Source organism: Martes martes (assembly GCF_963455335.1).
Source record: "Martes martes genome assembly, chromosome: 4".
NCBI lineage: Eukaryota > Metazoa > Chordata > Mammalia > Carnivora > Mustelidae > Martes > Martes martes.
Genome location: NC_137891.1, coordinates 92,711,109 through 92,734,582, shown reverse-complemented (window position 1 = coordinate 92,734,582; position 23,474 = coordinate 92,711,109). Strand labels below are relative to the sequence as shown.

Sequence of the window (23,474 nt, the reverse complement as noted above, 5' to 3'; positions counted from 1 at the left end):
TGTTGGGACATCAGACTTGTTAAGTCCAGCACGACAGGAAGCCCAGGCCTCCTAGGTCCCCCTTGTGCCCCTGGATGTGAAGTACCGCATGCCCCTCGACATGCCTCAGTTGACTGATTGCCACCCTCTCCTTGTCCCCAACCCCAAATAGGGCTCTCTGGGACTCAGCAGAATCTCCTGTTGCCTGACACTCAGCTTGGAACCTTCCTTGCTCTTTCCCACAATGAACATGACCAACCTCTCTCCCCCGCTGAGGCCACTGTTGGCCCTGGGGTCTCCTGAGCAGAGGTGTTTCCTTCCCACTCTCCTCATACAGCAGGACCTGTTGGTCAGCTCGTGCCCCTCTCCACTCACTGGACTCCTGGGTTCTCCTCATTCCCTCGGGGAAGTGGTTAACTTCTGTGTCACAGCCATGCTCTCTGGTACTCTCACTGACTCGTATCTTCTCTCCACACACAATGCTGGCCCACATTTGGACCTCACCTCATGATTATCTGAGGAGCTTTAAAAAAAACACTGAAGCTTGAGTCCCACCAGAGGGCCTATCTTAGTTGGTCTGAGGGTGTATACAACCTTGGGCATTGGGATTTTTTCTTTTTAACATTTTATGTATATACGTATGTGTGTATGTCTGTGAATGAGTGAGCGTGTACACACAAATGGGGAGAGGGACAGAGGGGGAGAGAGAGAATCTCCAGCAGACTCCAGCCAAGTGCGGATCTCTGTGCGGGGCTCTATCCCATGATCCTGAGATCATGACCTGAGCAGAAACTAAAAGTTGGATGCTTACCTGACTGAGCCATCCAGACGCCCCTGGGCTTTGGAATTTTTAAGCCAGTTCTCCTGAGCAGCCAGGGTTGGGAACCGTGGTGAAGATCAACGTTTCCTCCTCGGTCCCCCATCCTCCTCTTGAGTCATCTTGTCTTCTCTCTGGTTTGGTCATTTTCTCCTGTACTCACACCCTGCAGTAGACTATTTCAGTTGTAACAACTGAAAGCCCTCCATGCTCTCAATTCCATGCATCCTGTTCTCTAAACATACCTTCTGTTTTTCTAGATCACTCCCTGTACGCCTCCAGCATCACCCCTGCAGCCCACCAGATTGACCCCCCATGAACCCTACCGCCTTGTGTTGACCTCCGTTTCTCTCTCATGTAGCTGGACCAGCTGTCCAGGGCAGTCCAGTCTGCGCCTGCTGCCCCGTGTCATTTCTTTTCTTTCTTAAAGATTTATTTTATTTATTTATTTGACAGAGGGAGACACAGTGAGAGAGGGAACACAAGCAGGGGGAGTGGGAGAGAGAGAAGCAGGCTTCCCACCAAGCAGGGATCCTGATGCAGGGCTCAATCTCTGGACCCTGGAATCATGACCTCAGCCGAAGGCAGACGGTTAATGACTGAGCCACCCAGGTGCCCTTCTCCGTGTCATTTCTAATAGCACCCTCTTCCATTCTTAGATTATGTCCAGGGGTGGAAGAGAGGGTAAGACAGGCAGTCATGCCACTTAGCTTCCTGGCCATAACAACCCCTGCACCCCAATCTCCCTTGCCCCACTTAATTTTGCATTATGCTCTGGCCAGACCACAAGGCGGTCCAAAGCCAACCTTCTGTTACCTCCCTACCTACATTTGTAGTTGGATGAATACATTTAAACGTGTTGACTGGCTTCACTTTAAGTCTGTGATTGTTTCTGTCAATGGGTTCTCGTCGCTTCCTGGCAGTCATTCTGCATTTCCATAATCTGTTTCCTTCCCTGCTCTCCAAAACGATTATTGGATACCACCTTCCCTGACTGAAAACCTTCTCTCCCAGCCTTACCCTCAGCTGTTGGTCCTGGGTTCTCTCTCCCAAAGAGAATTTCTACAGGGTTGCCCACAGCCTGTGTCCTAGCAAAGGCCAGGCCCTCTCACTGGTCGGGCACGAGGCCTGTCTCTCTTATGTCATCAATATTCCTGTCTTCTCTGGATCTTTCCTGTTGGCCTCTAAACACCTGTTCCTGTTTTGGTATTTTGTAAAGTAATTTTGACTTTACTTCTCCCTCTGTCTTCCCCTTCCCCAGAGCCCTTTGCCCCCAGCCATTGCTCTTTCTTTCCTTTTATAGCCAAAGAGTTTGATTTGTCTATACTTAGCGTCTCCACTTTCTCTCTTCCTTTTCTCTCTGGCACCTGCTTCTGATCAGACTTCTGCCCCTGGTCCCCGTGTTAAGATCAGCAGTGACTGACATCCTGCAAAATCCCATTCATTATCTTACTTAGCGGGATTTAATGCAGGTGGTCGTTCCCTCCTCCCAGGAATACCTTAGCTGTGGGGTGCCCCTTGCCCGGGCTTTCCTCCCACCTCACAGCAACTCCTTCTCCACGTTCTTTGCTGGATCTTTCATTTCCTGAGCCTGAGACATGAGACTGCCTCAAGACATAGTTGTTGGACTTCTTCTCTAGTTGACTTCCCTCTCTTGGTGATGTCTTGTAACCTCGTGAATTGAAACACTGCTTACACACCAGGAACTCCTAAATGTATATTTCTAACCCAGACTCCTTCCCAGAATGCCAGATTCAACACTCTGTTGCCGTGTTGACATCTCCAACTCCTGTTCAGAATGGCGCTTCTGGTCTCCTTTTGGCCTTCTCTGGCACCTTCATTGTACTTGTTCAGTCCAAAACCTTCATCCTCAATTCCTCATTCTTCCCGGGGACTCAGTCTTGCCCCTGCCACGCTTCCCTGGTAGCCAGCCACCACCACCTGCTGCCTGGATTACATCACTGCCCTCCTGACTGTTCTCCTTGCTCCCGCCCATGCCCATGGCAGCTGGGGCAGCCTCTTAAAATGTCAGATTATGAAACTCCTCTGCCCTAACTTTCAAAGACTTCGCATCTCCCTCAAAGCAGAACCCAGGGTCTTCTTGGTAGCCTTGCATGCCCTATGGCATCTAGCTCCCCTTATCTTCTGACCTCACGTGTAACTCTCCCCAGTGCTCACTCCTCTTCGGCCCCTCCGCCTTTCCCATGGTGCCTCCAGCAGGCTGGGCATACCTCTGCCTTTCGGCTTTCTGCCCGTTCTTCCCTCTGCCTGGATTGTTGTTCCCCACACGGGTACACGGCTCGTTCCTTCACCTTCGCAGCTCCTGGATGCCTCACGAGGGATGCCATCCCTGGCCACTCTGTGTAAAATTATGTTGTCTCTCCCTGCCCACACACACACATTCTTTTTCTCCCCTTCCCCTGCTTTATTCTCTCAAACATATCACCATCTAACCATGCCATTTATGTTCTTTATTGTGTTCATCTTCCTTCACTAGCGTATAAAGGGAGGGACTTCTGTGTGCTTTGTTTACTGTGGCATTCCCAGTGCCTGGAATACGGGAGACTCTCACTAAGTACTTGTTCCATGAATGGATGGATTACCAAACTCACAGGAGAATCAGGAAAGAATGCAGGGGGCTCAGTGGAACCTCAGGCATCCGTGAGCGTGGAGAGACTCTCTGACATACATGTTCTGCTTAATAGGTTTGACGGAACAGCTATTCCCACCAAACCCAACGTTAAAATTTCGTTTTATAACGAGACAGATTATAGAATTAATAATCTTATTAAAGGATAAAAAGCCTGTGTTTAATTCATTTATTCATCCATTCAACAAATATTTAAGTACCTTCCAGGTGCCTGACAGTGAGCCATTAGAATATAGATGGCTTCTAATGTGTATATGCTTAGGGATTTCTTTTTTCACAGAGAAGCAGGGAGTAACATACTTAAACCTAAAGTTAACGTAGCCATGGACACTTGCTCAAAATGTTAAAATGTCCTCTCTGTGGAAATCACTTGACGGACAGGTGTGTGTTCCATTCCCGACCCACAATCTGTTGTGTATTGTGACTGTCATATAGATTTAACGGAAAGAACCCATATCGCCCTTGCCCTGATCTTCCAAGCAGACTTTACCTGCACTTTCCCCAGCAGAACCTCAGGGAGAGGTCTTGGCATGGTCTAGGGCCGGACTTAGGAGTTAGGTTCCAGCGCATCTCCTCCTGTTCATGAACCGTGAGCCCTGCCTCGCATCCTTAAGGATCCCAGCGGTCTGCCAGATTCTCTCACACCCATTAAATCATTTCAGACTGTTCTGCTTCATCCAGCGGGGTGGTTTGTAGCCTGCTTACAGATACACGTGATTTTCTTTCCGAGTCTCCAGATTTTCTTAAGTGCTATTGTGCAGCAATTTGCAAATAAATTCCAATTTCCGTGTCATTGTGCTTTCAGATGCATATCCATTTTCGCTAGTCCTGTTGGGAATCACCTCTTTCTGGTACTTCCTTCCAGATTCTGTGCTCGTGGTGAAGGCAAGGCAGCCGAAGCCTTTCTTTGCCGCAGGAAATACATTTGAGATGACTTGCAAAGTGTCTTCCAAGAATATTAAATCACCACGCTACTCTGTTCTCATCACCGCGGAGAAGCCTGTGGGGGACCTCTCCAGTCCCAACGAAACCAAGTACATCATCTCCCTGGACCAGGATTCTGTGGTGAAGCTGGAGAATTGGACAGATGCGTCGCGGGTGGATGGCGTTGTGTTGGAGAAAGTGCAGGAAGATGAATTTCGCTACCGAATGTACCAGACGCAGGTCTCCGATGCAGGGCTGTACCGCTGCATGGTGACAGCCTGGTCTCCTGTCAGGGGCAGCCTGTGGCGGGAAGCAGCCACCAGTCTCTCCAATCCTATTGAGATTGACTTCCAAACCGCAGGTGAGCGGGGACCCTGTTGAACACAGACTGAACTAGAACGTGACCCTAGGATTTTGAGCCAGTGGCTTCATTTCTCTTAAACAGCTTTCTTTGTGAGATGTAATTCACAAGCCATACAGCTTACTCATTTAAAGGGTGTCATTCAGTGGCTTCACAGAGTTGTGCAGCCATCATCACATTTGATTTGTAGAACATTTTCGTTATTCCCCAAAGAAATCCTGTCTCCTTTAGCTGACACCCTTCAATTCCCAGCCCTCCAGCAACCACTCATCTACTCTCTGTCTCTGTCAGCGTGCCTGTGCTGGATGTTTTACGTTGCATTCATGGAATATAATACGTGGTCCTCACGTCTGTCTTCTATCACTGTAACGTAGCATTTTCTTTCTTTCTTTCTTTCTTGGTCTTTATTCTTAATTGTTGTACAGTGTTTTCGAGGATCGTCTGTGTTATAGCATGTATCAGTACTTCATTCCTTTCTATGACAGAATAGTGCTCCACAGTGTGGGGACACTACATTTTGTTTATCCGTTTATCGGCCAGTGGCCATTTGGGTGTTTCCACTTCTTGGACCATTAGGAGCACTTCTGTACAAAGTTTTGTGTGCACATACTACCCTCATTACCTTTTTTTAATAGATGAACCAAAACTCAGCAATTTTAGCTTCTTTAGAGAACACCGTGGAGTATAAATAAAGAGAAAAGGGCACTGCACCTCCACAGGGGTTACGTGACTTGCTGCATGTGCAAGGTTCAGAGCCAAGTTCATCAGGGGTCCCTAGGACTGAAGGTGATGGGCACTACTTTTGGCCCGACTTATAGAGCGGTATTTCCACACAGGGGATGAGTATCCCACCCTTGTGCCTCATCTTGCTTTAGGACTGGAAAAAGATTTCCCGTCAATTAGTTGAGTTGCCAGAGCTGTGCTGGTATGGTTGAATATATCTGTCAACCAGCTTGTTAAGACTAGTTCCTGGCAGTGGTCATGTATGGCAAGGTTAATTAAAATGGGTATTTTTATGTCTATTCTTAATTGATTTTGTTTTTGGCTAAGTAAAACATTTTTATGCCATAAGACAGAAAGGTCAACTTTTTTTAATGGTATGGATACATATTCTTAAATAGAAATATTTCTTATTTGTCCGTGTAATTCATTAAACTCCTCTGAAATAATCTGTGTGTGTGTGTGTTTCAGCAGGTAGATATTTAAAAGTTTTTGATCCCCCAATTTTATTTAGGATATCAAGGTGAAGGATCATCATTTATGAGTTTAATATTGAATGGTTTCACTAAATCTGCCATGGATTCCAATTAGAAGTTTCTGACTGTAAATTTATACTCACCTGTAAAAATTCAGGTATTAATTGAATCGGCATAATGAATACAAGATATTTGTTGAATTACATGGTTACTTTTTAGAGTGCAGGTAAGCTAGACCTTAAAGTGTATTTTTTCCATTAAAGTTTTTATTAGTATTATTTTGTATTAATATAAACTTCAATATCTTCTACCATGCTCTAAGTCTGTTAACATTTAGCTGAATAAGGAGAAAATACTGATTTGAACCCTTAGATTTGGGGTGCCTGGGTGGCTCAGTGGGTTAAGCCTCTGCTTTTGGCTCAGGTCATGATCCCAGGGTCCAGAGATCAAACCCCGCATTGGGCTCTCTGCTCAGAGGGGAGCCTGCTTCCCCCCCTCTCTCTGCCTGCCTCTCTGCCTACTTGTGACCTCTGTCTGTCAAATAAATAAATAAAATCTTAAAAAAAAAAAACAACAAACCCTTAGATTTGGAAAGAGCAGAGAAAGCACAGGTTTCTTTTATTGTGTATCCGCTTATTTGTTTTTTAATAACGGCTTCATTGAATTATAGTTAACATATAAAATTCACCCATATCAAGTGTACAGTTGAGTATTTTTTAGTATATTCACACAGTTGTGTAGCCATTGCCACGATCTTATCCCAGAGTTTTTAACCACTCCAGAAAGAAACTCTGTACCCATTAGTACTCCCTTCCCATCCCCAGCCCCTGGCAACCACTAATCTTTCTGTCGCTGGAGATTTGTCTCTTCTGGATGTTTCACATAAATTGAACCATATATGTGGACTTTCTGACTGGCTTCTTCTATCTGATGTACCATTTTCTAGGTCCATCCACGTGATGGCACGCGTCAGTACTCTGCTTTTTTATGGCTGAGCAATATCTGTGGTGTGGATGGACCACATTTTGTTTATCCATTCATCTGCTGACAGACATGAGGTTGTTTGCACCCTCGTGGCTATGGCGAATAATGCTGACGTAAACATTAGCGTACAAGTCTTGTGGGTGGACATCAGAGTTCATTTCTCACCCAGGAGTGACACTGGGTCATATGAGCTCTGTTTAACTCTGAGGAACTGCCAAACTGTGTTCGAAAGCAGCTACCCCTTTTATATTCCCACCAGCAATGTGTGAGGCTTCTAAGTGTGCCACATCCTCACTAACCCTGTTATTCTCCATCTTTTTTATCGTAGGCGACCTGGTGGGTGTGAAGCTGTGTTTTATTGTGGTTTTAATATGCATTTTCCTAATGACTATTGATGTTGAGCATCTTTTCATGTAGCTGTTGGTCGTATGTGTATCTTCTGTGGAGAAATGTCTATACAGATTGTTGGCCCATTTTTAAATTGTGTTATTCATCTTTTTCATTGTTGAGTAGTCAAGTTTTTCAGAGAGTCTGGATACAAGCCCATTAACAGACACATGGTTTAAAAATATCTTCTCCCACTCTGTGGGTAGTTTTTTCACTTTGCTCATGGTGTCCCGTGAAGCACACTCAAGCTTGTAATTTTGATGAAGTCCAGTTTATTTTTCTTTTTGTTGCTTGTGTTTTTGGTGTCTTAGCTAAAGAAACCATTGCCTGATCACAGGTTGTGAAGATTTATGCCTCTGTTTTCTTCTAAGGAACTTTACAGTTTTCAGCTCTTACTTTTAGTGCTATGACCCATTCTAGTTAATTTTTTTTTTTTAAGATTTTATGTATTTGAGATAGAGAGAGAAGAGTGCGTGAACACGGGGAGAGGGTGGGGAAGGGCCGAGGGAGATCTCCCCGCTGAGCAGGGAGCCTGACATGAGGCTCTATTCCAGGACTCTGGGATCATGACCTGAACTGAAGGCAGACGCTTAACCCACTGAGCAACCCAGGTGCCCTGATTTTTGTGTGTAGCAGAGGATGGGAATTCAGCTTTGTTCTTTTGCATGTGAGCACCCATTGGTTCTTCTAGTCAACCATTTGTGGACCAGCCTCTTCCTTCCCCCTTGACTTGTCTTGGCACACTTGTCAAGAATCCTTTAACCATGAATGTAAGGAGTTTTATAGACTCACAGTTCTGTTACGTTGCTCTGTATGTCTTTTCCTATACCAGGACCACATTTGATTGATTACTGTAGCTTTGTAGTAAATTTTGAAATCAGGAAGTATGAGCGTTCCAACTTTGTTCTTTTTCGAGATGTCTTGGCTATGCTGGGTCCCTTGCATTTCTATATGAATTTTAGGATCACCCATTAATTTCTGCAAAGATGACTGCTGGAGCTTTGCTAGGAATTGTGTGAATCTGTAGATCAGTTCGGAGAGTATTGCCGTTTCACAGTATTGCCTTCTAATGTGTCAACATGGAACATCTTTCTGTTCAGTTGGGTCTTCTTTAATTTCTGTGAGTGGTATTTGGTAGTTGTCCGTGCACAAATCTTGAACTTCTTTCATTAAATTTCTCCTGAGTATTTTATTTTTTGTTGCTGCTGTAAATGGAATTGTTCTCAATCTCCTATTCCGTTTGTTCTTTGCAAATATATAGAAGCACAGCTGATTTTTATATATTGGTGTTGGATTCTGCAACCTTGCTGGACTTACTATTAGTTTTAATTGTTTTTTGGTTGATTCCTTAGGGTGTTTTAAATATAATAAAATGGCATCTGTGAATAAAGACAATTTTACTTTTTCCTTTCTAGAGTGAATACCTTCTAATTCTTTTTCTCACCTAATTGCCCTGGCTGGAGCCTCTAGTAGAATGTAGAATAGTGGTGGCATAAGTGGACATCCTTGTCTTGTTCCTGATCTTACGGGGAGGGTTTTCCACCTTTTCCCATTAAAAATCATTGTAACTGTTTTTTTGGTTTTTTGGTTTTTTCCATAGATGCCCTTTATTGAGCTGGGGAAGTTTCCCTTCCTTACTGGTTTGTTGAGTGTTTTCACCATGAAGAGATGTTGGATGTTGTTAAATGCTTTGTCTGTGTCTTTTGAGAGTCAGATGATTATGGGATTTTTGTCTTTTATTTGTGTCGCTGTTTTATTCTCTGTAGGAGTTTATTCCATCTTGTTTTACATTTGTTATTTGATGTTTCGCTAGAACTGTTACGGGAAACAGGGGAGACATAAAATCTTTTGTATTTCTGGGTGAGGAATGGGCATTGAGTCTATTTCTCAATTCTTTACATCTCTGCATAACAGATAAAATGACTGGAGCTTCCAGGTTGAACAGACTGGCTGAGTTTTTAAATTTTCTTTAGTCCACGGGGTTGTCATGGCCAGTTCACAGTTTCATTAGGAGCAGTGGCTGTCCGATCCACCCAGCACTGCGCCCTCGCCCTGAATGGCTCCCAGCAAATACTGACTTGATACTGAAAAGTCTTCATGTCCTAAAAATCAGCAACAACACCATAAGATACCCATAACAGAGAGGTCCTTCCTGGTGTCTGCCTCTCTTTCCCCCAGTATTGGGGTGCTTGCCTCTTGGTATGCAGACCGTGTTTCCAAAGGGGCGCAGCTGAGTTACGAATTTCACTGACCCAAAGTGTCAGGGGGAAAATACAAATAAAATGTTATGGTGTTCAGGGTGTTGGCCTTTAAAGAAGAATGAGAACAAAGTTTTTCTCCTTAATAGAAAAAAGCTTGAAAATAGGGTAGAGCAGAAAGAAGGAAAAGAATCAGCCATAACCTACTGGACACTGTTCATTTGTGTTGATTGTGTTCCTAGAAATCTTCCCTTGCATGTTTTCTTCATGGCTGTGAGATCAGGCTGTCTATACAATTTTGTGATCTGCTTTCCCCCCCTTTGACCTTCTAAGATCAGTAGTTTTCATGTTAAAACGAATTCTACGTAAATAATTTTAATGACTCCACCCCCCAGAATTTAGTCAGTCATTTAACCCTATTGATGGTCATGCAGATGGTCTGCAATTTCGGCTCTCACAAGAGGACTGCTATTTACAGCCCTTTTTAGGGGTTGGAGTTAGAATATGTTCTGTCAACGTTTGTATTTAGAAAGCTGAGTGTGGTCCACCTACTCTCCGGAGGCTAGGAATCGGGGGACATCTAGTGACTCTGGTTCACTTAAATTCTCCGTGCCATAGTCTGTCATCCGTGAAGTTAAGCGGACAGATTCCCTCGCAAAAACAGCATTACCACAGAAACTGACCATATTAAAAATATTTCCAAGCCTGGGATAATGACCCACATTAACAGTGAGTTGTTGATTTCATTAGAAGGAAATCCACTGCTGTGAATATTTTACAGCGAAGGCCTTTTCCCAGACCCGTGTCCGCATGGCAAGCCACAGCATAGATGCTCTCTTGTTCCTACAGCCACAGCTACTAGGGGAAATGAGAACCATAACTTGTGACGTAGAAGGCATTTGGGGTTTTCTTTGGAAATATAAAGAAAAGAAAGTGAAATGTGTCCAAATTGGTAAGTCTTTGTGTGCTGTTTCAAATTTAGGAACCTAAATCCATTATAAGGGTCCTTATGTTTTATCATTTTGTGGGGTCTTAGAAGGGACCTCGACCACTTGGAAGAAACCCGTTGGTGTAGCTCTGTTTATGACTGCAAAATTTCTAGTCAGAGAAAAAAAAACGGTCCTTGTTGCTCACCTGGGTCGCTACTGGCCTGTGCTCCCAGATGGCCCGATGTGGTATGAAGTGCTCCGCAGTCATGAACACTGGGCCAAGTCAGAGCCATTGGCTTAATCCTGTCCCACCTCACTCCAATAAGCAGAGCAAATCCAGGGTGGTCAGGACCTGTGGGAACTGTGGCTGGGAGAGGGGTCTATTGAAGGGCAGGCTACCCACAAGTAGGTCAGGTTTCCTTGTCTCCTCTGTTTTCCTTCCTTTCCCCTTGCTCCGTGACCACCGTCCTGTTATGTTCTCCCCTGCGCCCGGAGTTGATGCCCTTCTGCTGCTCTCTGGTTAGTCTGAACTCTCACCACAACCTGCTCAGGGCTGCCCCACCTCCCTAGGTTGCCATCTCCTCCACCCACCCTTCGCCTTTCTCCCAGCAGAACACCAACTGCTCCCACTCTTGGTTTGAGGAAAGAGTCCGATGAGTTCATCTTACTGCTCACAGTGAAGTAAAAACACAGCCTTTCTAGCTCTTTGCCTCATTGGTTTGCATGACCTTTTACACACTTTCCCAGTCATTTTTGTGTATGTTAAAGTCCACTTATTTTTCCTTTTTGGTGATCTGATTTAAAAGGTAGTAATACTTGTGTTGTTAGCATCTAATGATTTTCAGAATCAGTGTCCAGGGCCATCTCTTTTTGCTTCCCAGGGAACCCAAGGAGCATCCCACGGCACTGGTATTCTGGAACCTTCTACAGGTTTGCCTGTTCTTGTTAGGATAAGGTAAATTTCGGGCTCTTAGGATCAGGTTGACTTAAAGCTATGCAATGCTGTTGCCTGAAACTGAGGAGTAAAAGGTTTTTTAAGAAAAAAAAGGGAAGGTAGTACGTAGCCCCTCTCTCTAAGAAGGGGATAGGAGCCAGATTCCTTCCATCCAAGGCATACTTTTTTTTTAATTTAATAAATTCACTTACTTATGCCTCGTCATCAAATAGCATAACAATAATTGTACCCACAGTCAAATGCATCCAGCAGACTCTATGGTAAATATTATTAAATTCTGGCACTAAATTCTCTCTATGTGTTCAATCTTTATACTTCCTATTTTGTTGCTCATTTTTGTGCCCACAATTCAAAACAGTGGGAGCATCTCTGCCTTGCACAGTTAGCTTAGTTTGGGTAGACACATCTTTTGGCCTCTGGAAGAAGGAAAGAGCCTTTTTTTATTTTTTATTTTTATTTTTTAAAAAATCTCATTTATTTATTTATTTGACAGACAGAGATCACAAGTAGGCAGAGGCAGGCAGAGAGCGGGGGGAAGCAGGCTCCCCACTGAGCAGAGAGCCCGATGCGGGGCTTAGTCCCAGGACCCTGAGATCATGACCTGAGCCGAAGGCAGAGGCTTAACCCACTGAGCCACCCAGGTGCCCCAAAAGAGTCTTTTTTAAAGCCAACTGAATATCAAGGGGATGTTCTCGGGCAGGTGTGAGAGTCTGGGTAGTGTTTTGAAGCAAAACCCGTGCTGCCTCAATTTCCCCTGACAGATTGGAGCTGGGCCTCTGGTGCTCCCACTGTCCCCTACAGAATGTTGTCATGGTTGGCACGTCTGTCACCTGACTGCATTTCAGCCTCCCAATGGCAGAGCCCATGTCCCCAGCACAGTGAGGCCTCTCACTCCGTCGGGGCCAGAAGTGTCACTGGTTCAGTCCCGTGCCTTTTGCTCTCCTGCCACCTCGGTCTGGAAGTGAACCACACAGAACCAGAAGCGGCACCCAGGCAGCAGGTAGGGGTGGCCTTCCAAGGGGTCCGTGGTTGTCATCAGAGAAGGGGTAAAGGAAAAGCCAGAAACAAAGAGTTCTGTTGTGGGTGTAATTCAGGTGATTGCTCATTTGGCTGTGCTTGACACACTTGTCTCTCTGAAGAAAAGCAGCCTGAGAACACCATCTCGCCCAGGTCCAAGGAAGGGGGGCCGCCCACAGATGCTCATGAGAGCGCCAGGAGTGGAATTGAAACAGAAGCGTGAGCGGAAATAATGAGGGGCTCTCACTCTCTTCCAGGGCCTGTATTTAATGCCTCCGTGCACTCAGACACACCGTCGGTCATCCGGGGAGATCTGATCAAACTCTTTTGTATCATCACTGTTGAAGGAGCGGCCCTGGATCCAGGTATTTCGCTCTGTCTTCTCCCCTTGCCCATGTCACTTTCTGTAAATGCCTGTCGTGTCATCCCCACTGTGTGACCTGGACGCCGAGGTCACGGATTAGACTGTGCGAATCCCCGAACTGCCCCGCTCCGTACCTGGTACCCAGTAGGTGTTGAGTAAATCCTTGCTGATGGATGCCTCTGTCTGTTAGATGATTTAGAAACCCATCCAGATGTTGGAATCAGAGTTGTCCAAGGCCTCTTCCAGGGCAGGTTCAAGTTCAGGCTGGTTTGAAACCTGTCAGCAGGGTCCAGCTCCGTTAGTTTGTCTTTTAAGCCTTGATTCATTCAGATATTTATTGAGCTGCTCTGGTAACAGGCACTGTTCTAGAGGAGGGGCCAGACGCCCCATATCGTGGAGCTTGCAGCCTGGTTAAGGAGGTAAACAAGAAAGCAATCCTCATATGATATACTATCAGATGGTGTTGACTCTCTGGTGAAGGATGGAGCAGAGTAAACGAGCAGCAAGTGACCAGATGGTACTTTGGTAGTTTAAATTCTTGGGAAATCTTCATAGACCTTTTCTTTGCAAAAAATGTTAGCATTGCCCATGGGATGCCTAAGAGCTCTCAGCTGTCAATCTTACACCTTTTCTTCAGTGACCAGTTGGTGTCCCCACCTTGCTTGTAGACCCTTGGGGTTTGAAAGAACATTAAAGGCACATAAGGTGTCTGTTGCCGAGCAGGACAGTACCCACTGCTGCCTTCTCCTAATGAGACGGTGGAGAACCTGATCCGCTGCGTGGGACCTGCACTCTCTCCCGTACGCTTTGTCCTTGGGTGTCTTCGTACTGCCCACCCCAGCACAGGCAGAGCCCGAGCCTCTCACCGATTGGCACCTTGCAAAGGCCAAAGTGTACGAGGCTCTCAGCGTTCTGTGCAGAGACCACTGGGCCTGTGGCCCTGGGGTGGAAAGCAGAAGCTGGTGTTCATTCTGTAGCAAGGGCAGGTTGTAAGCAAAGTGAGGACGGCCCGCAGTGAAACCAGAGTGGACAGCATGAGCAGGGGACTGGGCAGAGCTGGCGTCAAGGAACAAAGGTCCGGGTGGCCACCAGCCAAGATCCAGCTTCTTCAGGACCTCGGGTCAGAGGTGCAGGTGGTAACTAGTTCTGGGTCAGCAGCTACTCCAGTAGGAAGTCTTGGCCTCATGGGCCAGATGGTCTCCGCAGCAACTACTTGGCTTTGTGGCTGTTGGTGTGAAAGCAGCCATAGACGGGATGTAAGCAAATGGGCTTGACTGTGTTCCCATGAAGATTTATTGACACACACAGCTGGTGGGCTGGATTCGGCCTGCGGGCTGTAGGCTGCTGAGCCCTGCACGAGCTCGTGGGTCCCAGACTGGCTCTCTCAGGGAACCCAAACAGGCTGAGCTGCAGCAGTAGGGAAAAGAAGGTGGAAGGAAAGGAGAAGGAATCCATCCACCCAAGCCACCCGTTGGTGAGCTGTGTTCTCAAGGGCAAAGGGTGGGCAGCTCAGGTCTTGAGGATGCTGGGGTGTGGAGGATCGGGGACACAGAGTGGGGTTAGGAAGAGAAAACGAAAGTGAGAGTAGAAGAGGCTGCCAGGAAATGGGGGAGGGGATCGCATTCAGAAATTGGAACCATGTTTACCCTCGAAGCTCATGGATGATATATACAAAAATAAATCATTTAAATGTTCTTTCTCGGTTTTGGCCTTAATATAAAAGTCTTCCTCCCGGGTGATTACAGAAGCTATAGGTGGCTGCTATCATGCAGGTCACAGTTCTCCAGAACTTTGCCCTCTTGGACTATGTGGGTAGAAGATTCTGAATAATGAAGCACACGCTGTAATTTAGTTTTTCCTCACGCACCTGCTGAGCTGTGAAGGAATTCTCTTTTGGAAAGGGTATACTGTGCAAGTGGGCCGAGCACAAGGGCACTCCTGTGCTGAGAGGGGACGGACAGGGCAGATCACTGCCCTTTAGAGGCCGTGTCTTAGGTCAGGTTCTCCAGAAGCAAAGCCTGAAACAAGCGTGCAGGTGGTTAATTGATGATGTGCTCCCAGGGAGCGAGGGAGTCGAGACAGAGCAGGGAAAGAAGCCAGGCAAAGATGTGAATTCAGAGCAAGCCTGACTCCCCCGGGGAGCTCTGGAGCGTCGGTGGTACCACAGAGGACAGCCTTTGTGAGGTAAGGTACTGGGGTTTTAGGTCCCCACCATTCCCCAGTCGCTGCACACAGTCCAGATGGTTGGGGAGCAGGGGTGTTTCTTCATCTCCAGGAAGTGGCTCCCATCCGTGGAAGCCAGTCCTCTGGAAGAGGGTAGGGGTGTGAGAATGTTCGAGGCACCAAGAGCCTCTGCTGCTGGCGGGAAGGCCCTCCCTGTCAGCAGCGTTGTGGACTGGGTATGTTGTAGTGTGGAGATAAGGATGCTCATGGTGGGCAAGCAGTGAGCGCTGTGTGCCAGGCATGTGTGGTTCTAAGCATTTTGCAGAGATGACTCACTTCACCATGGGCGAAGGTGTTAGTATTCCTCTTCCAGCTGAGGAAACTACGTCACAGAGCATTAAGTAACTCGTCCAGGCCACATGGCCAGCAGGGGCTGGTGCCAGGAGTCTAGCGCGCTAGCCTGGCCCTGCAAGCTGGCCACAGCTCCATGACACCTGGCGGGACTGGGGCTAGACTCTGCGCCTGAGTATCGGCGACACAGTTGTGACTTCTTGCCTTCTGGATCCACGCAGCCCCTGCCGGTGAAGGCAGCACACCCTGAGGGTGTGAGGGCATATAGTGATTTTGAGGTTGTTAGTGTATTTTCACAAACTGAATAAATATTACTTTTTGTGTACAAAAATGGTGTCATTTAACATTTATATAAAAAGCCTTATCAGGTGAATTTAAGATAGAAAGTGTGTGTGGCCTTGTAGTCCTTCCTTGCCTGCTGAACGCGCCCCAGGCCCAACATGGCAGATGTCATTAGGGAATGGCTAAGAGAAGAGGTCAGGGGCTTACGGTGTGTCCTCCGTCTTCACATGCCAGAGTCTTCCTTCTCCTGTGCCCGTGTTCATTTGTTTGAAGCTGCTAGAACCTTAACTTTGCAGAGTCCTTTGAGATTCAGCAGCCTCCTTCCTGGGACTGTTACTGGTGTTCCACTTTCTCAGCTGGACGTGTTTTCCTCTTGCTTTGAACTTAAGCACATCTGCAGGGGAAAAAAACACAGTGAACAATAAAACCTAAACTGTTGGGGCACCTGTGGCTCAGTCAGTTAAGCATCTGCCTTTGGCTCAGGTCGTGATCCCAGGGTTCCTGGGATCAAACCCCGTATCGGGCTCCCTGCTCAGCGGGAAGCCTGCTTCTCCCTCTCCCTCTGCTGCTCCCCCTGCTTGTGCACACTCATTCTCTCTCTCTCTCCGATAAGTAGATAAATAAAATCTAAAAAACAAAAAAAAAGCCCAAGACCCCAAAACAAATAAGAAACCCCTAAACTGCTATGACTCTAAATTTTGTCTGGTTCACTTTATGTACCTTTCATTCTTGACTACATTAGTGTCCTCCAGTCTTGGGCTCTTCTGCCTGACATGTCAGAGGACCCTGCTTTGGGATAGCCACCACCTAGCCCCTTTATGTCCTGTGTTCCTTGCAGGAGATGGTTTTGGGTGCGTCTTAGGTTGGGTGGTGGTGGCGGCGTGGTTAAGAGGGAGGACTCTGGAGCTCCAGTCCCTGGGTGAAGCTGCATGTTGTGCTGCTCCTGGCTCTGTGACCTGGAACGAGGTGTTGGGCCCCACCATGGTGGGGAGTGTGACAGTACCTTCATCGTGGGGCTGGCCTGGCCTAAGGCATGCTGAGCCATGCTGGCCCCCGGTGATATGACGTGTGTGTTAGCCACACGCGCGATTTCTGCCGGTTGCACTGACCCAGGGTTCCGGCTCGGTCTGTCATCCACAGACGACATGGCCTTTGATGTGTCCTGGTTTGCGGTGCACTCCTTCGGTCTGGACAAGGCTCCCGTCCTCCTGTCTTCTCTCGATCGGAAGGGGATCGTGACCATGGCAGAGAGAGACGGGAAGAGCGAGCTCAGCCTAGAGCGTGTGAGCGTGCTGGAATTCTTGCTGCAAGTTCATGGCTCTGAGGACCAGGACTTTGGCAACTACTACTGCTCTGTGACTCCGTGGGTCAAGTCCCCGACGGGTTCCTGGCAGAAGGAGGCTGAGATCTACTCCAAGCCCATCTTTGTAACTGTGAAGATGGATGGTAAGAATGATACGCAGCAGCGAAGTCTCTGGGCTGGGCCGCAGCTGATGGGATCAGGTGGCCACCGTCTGAGACCGTGCCACCACACGGCCTGCTTGCTCCAGACCCGGCCTGGGCCTGGACCCCAAGGGAGCACACACAGGCTGTGCTGTTTCCCCAGCTGTGGTATTGCCCACAGGAGGCACTACTGGGAAATGATTTTAAGACTTCCCGGAGAGATTTCTGATGCTTTCTCTAAATTCTGTGCAAACCCACTTTCCTTGTCAGAGGGTTGGCCTGGATTCTGCCGGCAGAGGCAGAGAACGTCATCGAGAGAGTGGGTTCAGGTCCACAGCGGAGGCAGTGAAGGTTTCCTGCCCCTCCTGTCCTCCTCCTGGTTTTGCTTCTTGGATAAGGGAGGCTTTGCCTATTGTCATTAGCATAGGTAGGGTTCTCTCCAGAACCCTGAGATGGGAAGGGGGCTTTGCCACCACACTCATTCTAACTCGGTTGTCAGAGGGCCCCCTTCCCACCCCTCTGTTCCCCAAACATCCCAGAGTGAGGCCCGTTGTTCCTTGGCTAGTGAGAAACCGGTCTTCTCTGCGAAAAGCTTCAGAGTCAAATGTTAATGGGGAAATTCCATGGAGAGCGTTAAAGCACCAGCGCCTCTGAGGGTTGGGAGGGGCCTTGGAGTGTGTTTCCCTGATGGGCTGTCAGTTTGGGGGAGACTGAAATCGAAACCCCAGCTTGTCCACAGATGACTTCACTTTTGTGGTCCTTTGTTTCCTCTCTCGTACAATGGGGTAACTATCTTGCGTCGGGCTGTTCCGAAAGGTGAGCCGCGTGAAATGTCAGGCAGCCCTCGGTGTGCCAGCATCCGCCCAAGGAGGGCTGGTGCGTCTGGGAGAAGAGACTTGGGATTTGAGTGCATGCGATCTGTATGGTGTTTGTGCCTTCCTGAAACTTCATCACTTAGACCCTATTTGCATCTTAGAAATTCCTCACATGGAGTAGCTCCATATGAAAACCCAGATTCCCAAACAAGGGAGCGATTATTCACTTTGCTAGATAATTTACTATAGTGTTACTTAAAATAGCTCCCCGAGTACACTTCAGTTATTTGATGCAGAGAATTGATTTATGAACGTTTTTTTAAGGCTTCATCTGCTGCTGTATGTGCGATGCCCTTATCCTGACTTTTAAAAATCCATCTCCTGCCAAAACCCTAAAAAGCAAGTTGACATTCAAAGACATCAAATGAATTCTTTTTTCTGTTTTTTTGTTTCTCCCTCCCAGAGCTGGGTGGGGTGTGATCTGTTCACTTTGTGCATAGATAAGGGTGATCCTGTCTCCAAGAGCACAGTGCTAGGTGCTGGATAGAGCTCGAGTCCCCTGGGGGGTGGGTATTTGGGGGGTGGTTACCTGACCTGTGGGGAGGGAGGGGGGCAGGCAGTGGGCTTCTGGTGTCTGTATCCAGCACCACTGACCCTGCATCCCCTTGCTCTGTCCCTCCCAGTGCTGAATGCCTTCAAGTACCCGCTGCTGATCGGCGTGGGCCTGTCCACCGTCATCGGGCTCCTGTCCTGCCTCATCGGGTACTGCAGCTCGCACTGGTGCTGCAAGAAGGAGGTCCAGGAGACGAGGCGTGAGCGCCGCCGGCTCATGTCCATGGAGATGGACTAGGGCCCGGCCAGGGAGCGGCCACCGGCCCGGCATCGGAGCCCTCGGGGCAGGAAGAGGACAGCAAGCTTTTCACGTGCAGTGTGTGACACTCAAACCCAGTCCTCTCTAATCTCAGGTGGGACCTGGCGCGCTCTCTTCTCTGCATGTCCAGTCCTGAGCGCGGACACGTTTACCAGCACACGGCTCTTCTCCCCACGGCACTTTCTGGTAGAACAATCGCGTGTGTGTTTTCCCAGCTGCGGCTTTTTAATGGTTACCCCTTTTGTCTAATTTTTTTCTCCTGCCGGTTTATAGATCTCTGACCTGTGTGTGTTCGTCTGTTTGGTTTCGAGGGGTTGCGGGGAGGAAGGATGATGGCTCTCAGAGTTCTTGGTCTTGGGGCGGGGGGGAGGACTGAGTCGCCTGCCCGGAGCCTGCTTCCACATGGGGGCCCTGTGTTAGGAGCGCTGCCAACGCCGCCCTCTGCCCCACACAGGCCTGTGCCGAAGGCTAACTGGTGGCTTTTACCACCCTACCCACCCCGGATTTTCAGGGGTTTAGACGACATTTGAAATCTAAACTTGCAGTATGTAACTTCTTACTGAGCCCAAATGCTTTCCTTTGTTTCTTTCTTTTTTAATTTTTTAAAATTTTTAATGCTTCTCTGCCCCCTTTCCATTTCTTTGGTATTTGCTTTTATGCGAGCGTGCTGACATGGCCCTGACATGGCCCTGGAATCTAGAATTTGGCTCTCCACCAAGCACCTTATCTTGCCACCTTAGCCTTAAGAATGAGTATGAATATGAAGAAAAATACACAGCCACCTCTGTCCAGGGCAGTAAGGAGGTCCTCAAGGAGGGGGAGGTTGGGGACAAGGGAAGGAGGCACTCACTGCAGTGGTTCCGAGGCCACTGTGCCTCAGGGGGCCCCAGGGAGAGCGGAAGAGGGTCCTGGGAGTTAGATGTCCGCAGCTCGTGCCGGACGGGGTGGTGGTGCCGGGGCTATGTCCGGAGAGAGGGAGCCGTCCCCGTCCCCCCTTCCTGCCCTTTGTGGGCGGCAGAGGCCTTGGCCACCCAGGGACCGCCTGTGGCCCCCACAGATGCCCCATGTCCTTCACGGGCTGCTTGGGCTCCTTCACGTGAAGGCGTGTTGCTGTTTGCAAGACTGTCTGCCTTCACAGAATCAGAAATTACCTGGAAGAAAACCATGCATTTTCCATGACCTTTTCAGTCCTTCAAGTCTTTGTAAGATCCCCTGCAGGGGGTTAGTGAGGAAGGGTATGCTTTGTGATAGGTTTGCTTTCCTGTTAGGAGCACGGAGGAAACCAGCAATTTACTGCTGTGTGAACAGCCTACAAAGTAGATCTGAGAGCAATCCGTTTTGCCCGATTGCTCGTACCAGGAGTAGGACACAGACCAAAAGAGATCCTCCGCTCCCCAAGGCATCTGCCCCTGCACAGCACTGGCCTCTCAGAAGCATCCCAGTGGGGTTTTCTGAGGCCCACTGGTGACTCATGGCCCACATTGCAATCCTCTCTGCTTTTATCCCGGCTCTGACGGGTCTAACACTGCTCTGTCTTCCCAAGGGAAAAAAGATTCGTTTGTTTTGAGCAATAAAGTCATACAAAATGATGGCCATTCATGTGTGGCTCTTTGTCACAATGGGCCGGACGAGCCACACTCCCCCCACCCCAGCTCACCATCGTCCCCTCCACTTCCCTCACTGTGCTGCCCACAATCCATTCTGCCCTTGTCACCAAGTCTCCCCTCCCCTCACCCCAGGAAGGGGGGAGGTGCAGATCACCACCCAGCTTCCCCTTTTGGTTCTGCCCACCTAGGGGACCCCTCATGGTGGACACTGTGCTAAGAGTAATGGCACAGATGCACTCCAGGCCCAGCATCTGCCCCACCAGAGCACAGACAACCAGAGGAAGAGGGGGAGGCCGTGACAGCGCTAGGTTCGGGTCTTTTCCACCTGTCGTTTCTTGCTTATGCGATGTCAGGGGAGGTGGGTCACAGGTGATTGTATATATGGGAATTAAAGAGAGAACACTTATTCACAGGTGCTATGTTAGTGACACCAGTGCCCTTTGAGCCCACACAGTTATCAGTCCTATAAGAAGATTCAGGATTATTGTAGTGCAAGTCCTCGTTGGTAGAGGAAAGGGTACCTAGCCCTGCATGTGACCAGGTGGCCCCAGGTCGATGTGAGACCATTGATGGGTCACAGCAGACACTTGGCAGGAGGAGAAGTAACCTGTGCTCATGCACTGTACCTTCTCCTTTCAAACTGCCCTTGTAGCTCAAGGCTGGGATTGTTCAGGCATGGACCCCAACCCTGTCCTCTGATCATCGGGCCCAACAGCAAGTCACTTAGAGGGGCTGGTCCAGAGGAGGAAGAGATCCCAGGGCCTGGAATGTGTGTCCTTTTAAAAGTGTTAGATACACTCTGTCACTGTACCAAATAGGGCTCCCCACAAAGTGCTCTTCTGGAAGTTGTTCCTGCCAGAAGCACTCATAGGAATGGAAGAAGAACCTAGCCACAATTCACGTGGATGAGATTGCACTTCTTAACAAAAAGAAACTTTTTAAAAAGTTTGGTGTTTTTTTTTCTAATCACAAAAATACCCCCAGAAAGAGCCTAAGCTATGTTCAGATAGAAGCCTTGAAATTACTTTAAATTGTTTACTTTGTAATGTTTACATACACTTTTCGCTTTAAAAAAAAAAAAAGCAAAAAAAGCAAACTCTGACTTTTTAACAACTTTTCAGATTTTTTTCATGGGACGGTGGAACTCTGACTCACCAACTGGATTTAAATCTTAATTTAGAAATTTATTTATTTGTGTATTTTTTCCCCTCCCCACCCACGTGGCTTTTCCCCTAAGATCCTGGCAAAGGACGCCCCTGCCACCCAGACCCTTGTCTGTTTTCCCCCGTGGCTCTTGCTTCTTGCTTTGCAGACCGTCTGCAGCCATGATTTTGTCACTGACATCTGTGAGCCAAAGACTGAGCCTTTTTGGCAGGAATAATAAGCAATACTACACAACTTGCTACTTTCAGAAAACTTTTTCTTTTTTTAGCTTCACCGAGGACAACAGAGGAAGAAGGGAACTAGGATTTGGGTAAGTTCTCCTCTGCTGTTGGAGCAAATTCTCAGTGATAAATATTGTGTGCAGATCACTAAGATAAAAATAAAAAAAGGGTGACTTTCTGTCTTTCTTAGCGTGGCACATAAGGATCTGCCGGATTTCGTGTAGACAAAGAAAGGGTCTTGTGTATTTTTGTCCATATCCGATGTTATATGAACTAATTGTATTGTTTTATACTGTGACCACAAATATTATGCAATGCACCATCTGTTTTTTATTTCATTAAAGGAAGTTTAATTTAAATTGAAGTTGTGTGAGGAACTTGATCTTGGTCTCCTTGCCCTTTCTTCTCCTCTGCGTGAGGGACCATGGCTGAATTCCAGGGGACATCTCCAGCACCTTCCAGGCTCTCTGAATGCAGGCATCACGCTGGAGGTTCTCCCTGAGTGGATTTAACAGGAGCCGCGCTGGATCCCTGCCGAGGAGAAAGCTGTGGGCCAGGGTCCTGTTACCTAGCACAGTTTCCTCGTTCTTCGGTGAATTCTCATGACCTTACGGGTCTTTCATCATGAAAGCGGGAAGTTAGATGTTGTTCCTGTCTGTGGCTGAGGAAACAGACACCCAAGGTTCTGTGACCGTATCATGACTGGAGCACAACGGCTCTTCTGACTCATGACCCAGTCTGGAGCCAGACTGGTCCAGAAGGTGCCAGCCCCTGTGATGTAAGGACAGTGTTCATTCCCGGGCCACCAGCTTCCAGAGCCCAGACAAGAGAGAACACTGAGAACCCCGATTCCCTCCTGGCTGCCCCCCTCCCCTGTGGGCCCCGTATGTGTCCTGGGCAGGGAGCATCTCTCATGGTGAGGTCTGCAGGGGCTGGGGCTGTGTCCTGGTTTCTAACCTGGCTGAGAGATTGGCAGTTCCGGACACGTAGAAGGTACACACGGCCTATCCATGCGCCGCTCTCCGTGCAGCTGGATCTTCAGAGAGAAGCTGCTCCGTTCCTCGGACCCACAGCCCACGGCGTGTGGCACCCTGTTTTTTAAAATACAGGTTTTGTTCTTATTAGGTAACTCAGGGATAGCAGAACAAAGATAGTGTGTTCTCCTCATAGATCCCAAGAGGTGGGAGCATACCGTGCCACAGTCCGGGAGACCACACAGGAAGGGCCAGCGGCCATAAGGAGGCAGAGGGGGGGTAGGGATGGGCAGCAGCCTTTATTGTGCTTTTCACGGGAAGGACAGGTGAGTCAGGGTCCTCAGGCTTAGGGATGATCCATCTGGATCATTTCAGTGGGTTCTGGGGTGCAGGGGTTGTCCTTAGTTTTCTGGTAACCTGGTCCTGAGGTGAGCAGGGCGGGGGACAGTGGTCCTGAGTGGGAGCCCTGATGGAGAAGGTAGCAGAACTGTGGGCTCTGGATCAGTGGCGTGAAAGGTGTGCTCACGGTGAGTCAGTTTCTCTCTCTAGGAACTGGTTAGCTCCGTGACAGGCAGTCCCCAGGATCAACGATATCAAAGCCTCAAAAAACAGTACAGAATGACATGATTGATGCACTCACCACCCCGAGGCTTGTCGGCTGCTCGGGCACACCTGAGCTCCACCCGTGGAGCTGGTGTTCGCCTGAGTCCTCTCTGTTCTGTGGATTCGCCAGAGGCCCTGCTGACTGTGATTTACACAGACCCACTCCGTAGCACGTGCTCCAGTGGGATGTGAGTGCCAAACAGGTGTTGTGAGGAGATG

The 23,474-nt window shown here is 48.2% G+C and overlaps 1 protein-coding gene across 2 annotated transcripts in view; it reads left to right on the top strand.

The window, feature by feature from the left end:
- Positions 1-22,039, top strand: part of PTGFRN (prostaglandin F2 receptor inhibitor) — an 81,834-nt gene extending 59,795 nt beyond the window's left edge. The window contains exons 6-9 of one of the 2 annotated variants that reach the window (XM_080801160.1): positions 4,312-4,731; positions 12,655-12,762; positions 16,698-17,003; positions 18,499-22,039. In XM_080801160.1, coding sequence (XP_080657286.1) covers positions 4,312-4,731; positions 12,655-12,762; positions 16,698-17,003; positions 18,499-18,665 — 1,001 coding nt within the window. In that variant the 3' untranslated portion in view covers positions 18,666-22,039. The remainder of the gene's footprint in view (positions 1-4,311; positions 4,732-12,654; positions 12,763-16,697; positions 17,004-18,498) is intronic. The other variant, XM_080801161.1, reaches the window with a different exon arrangement.
- Positions 22,040-23,474: the final 1,435 nt, after the last annotated feature.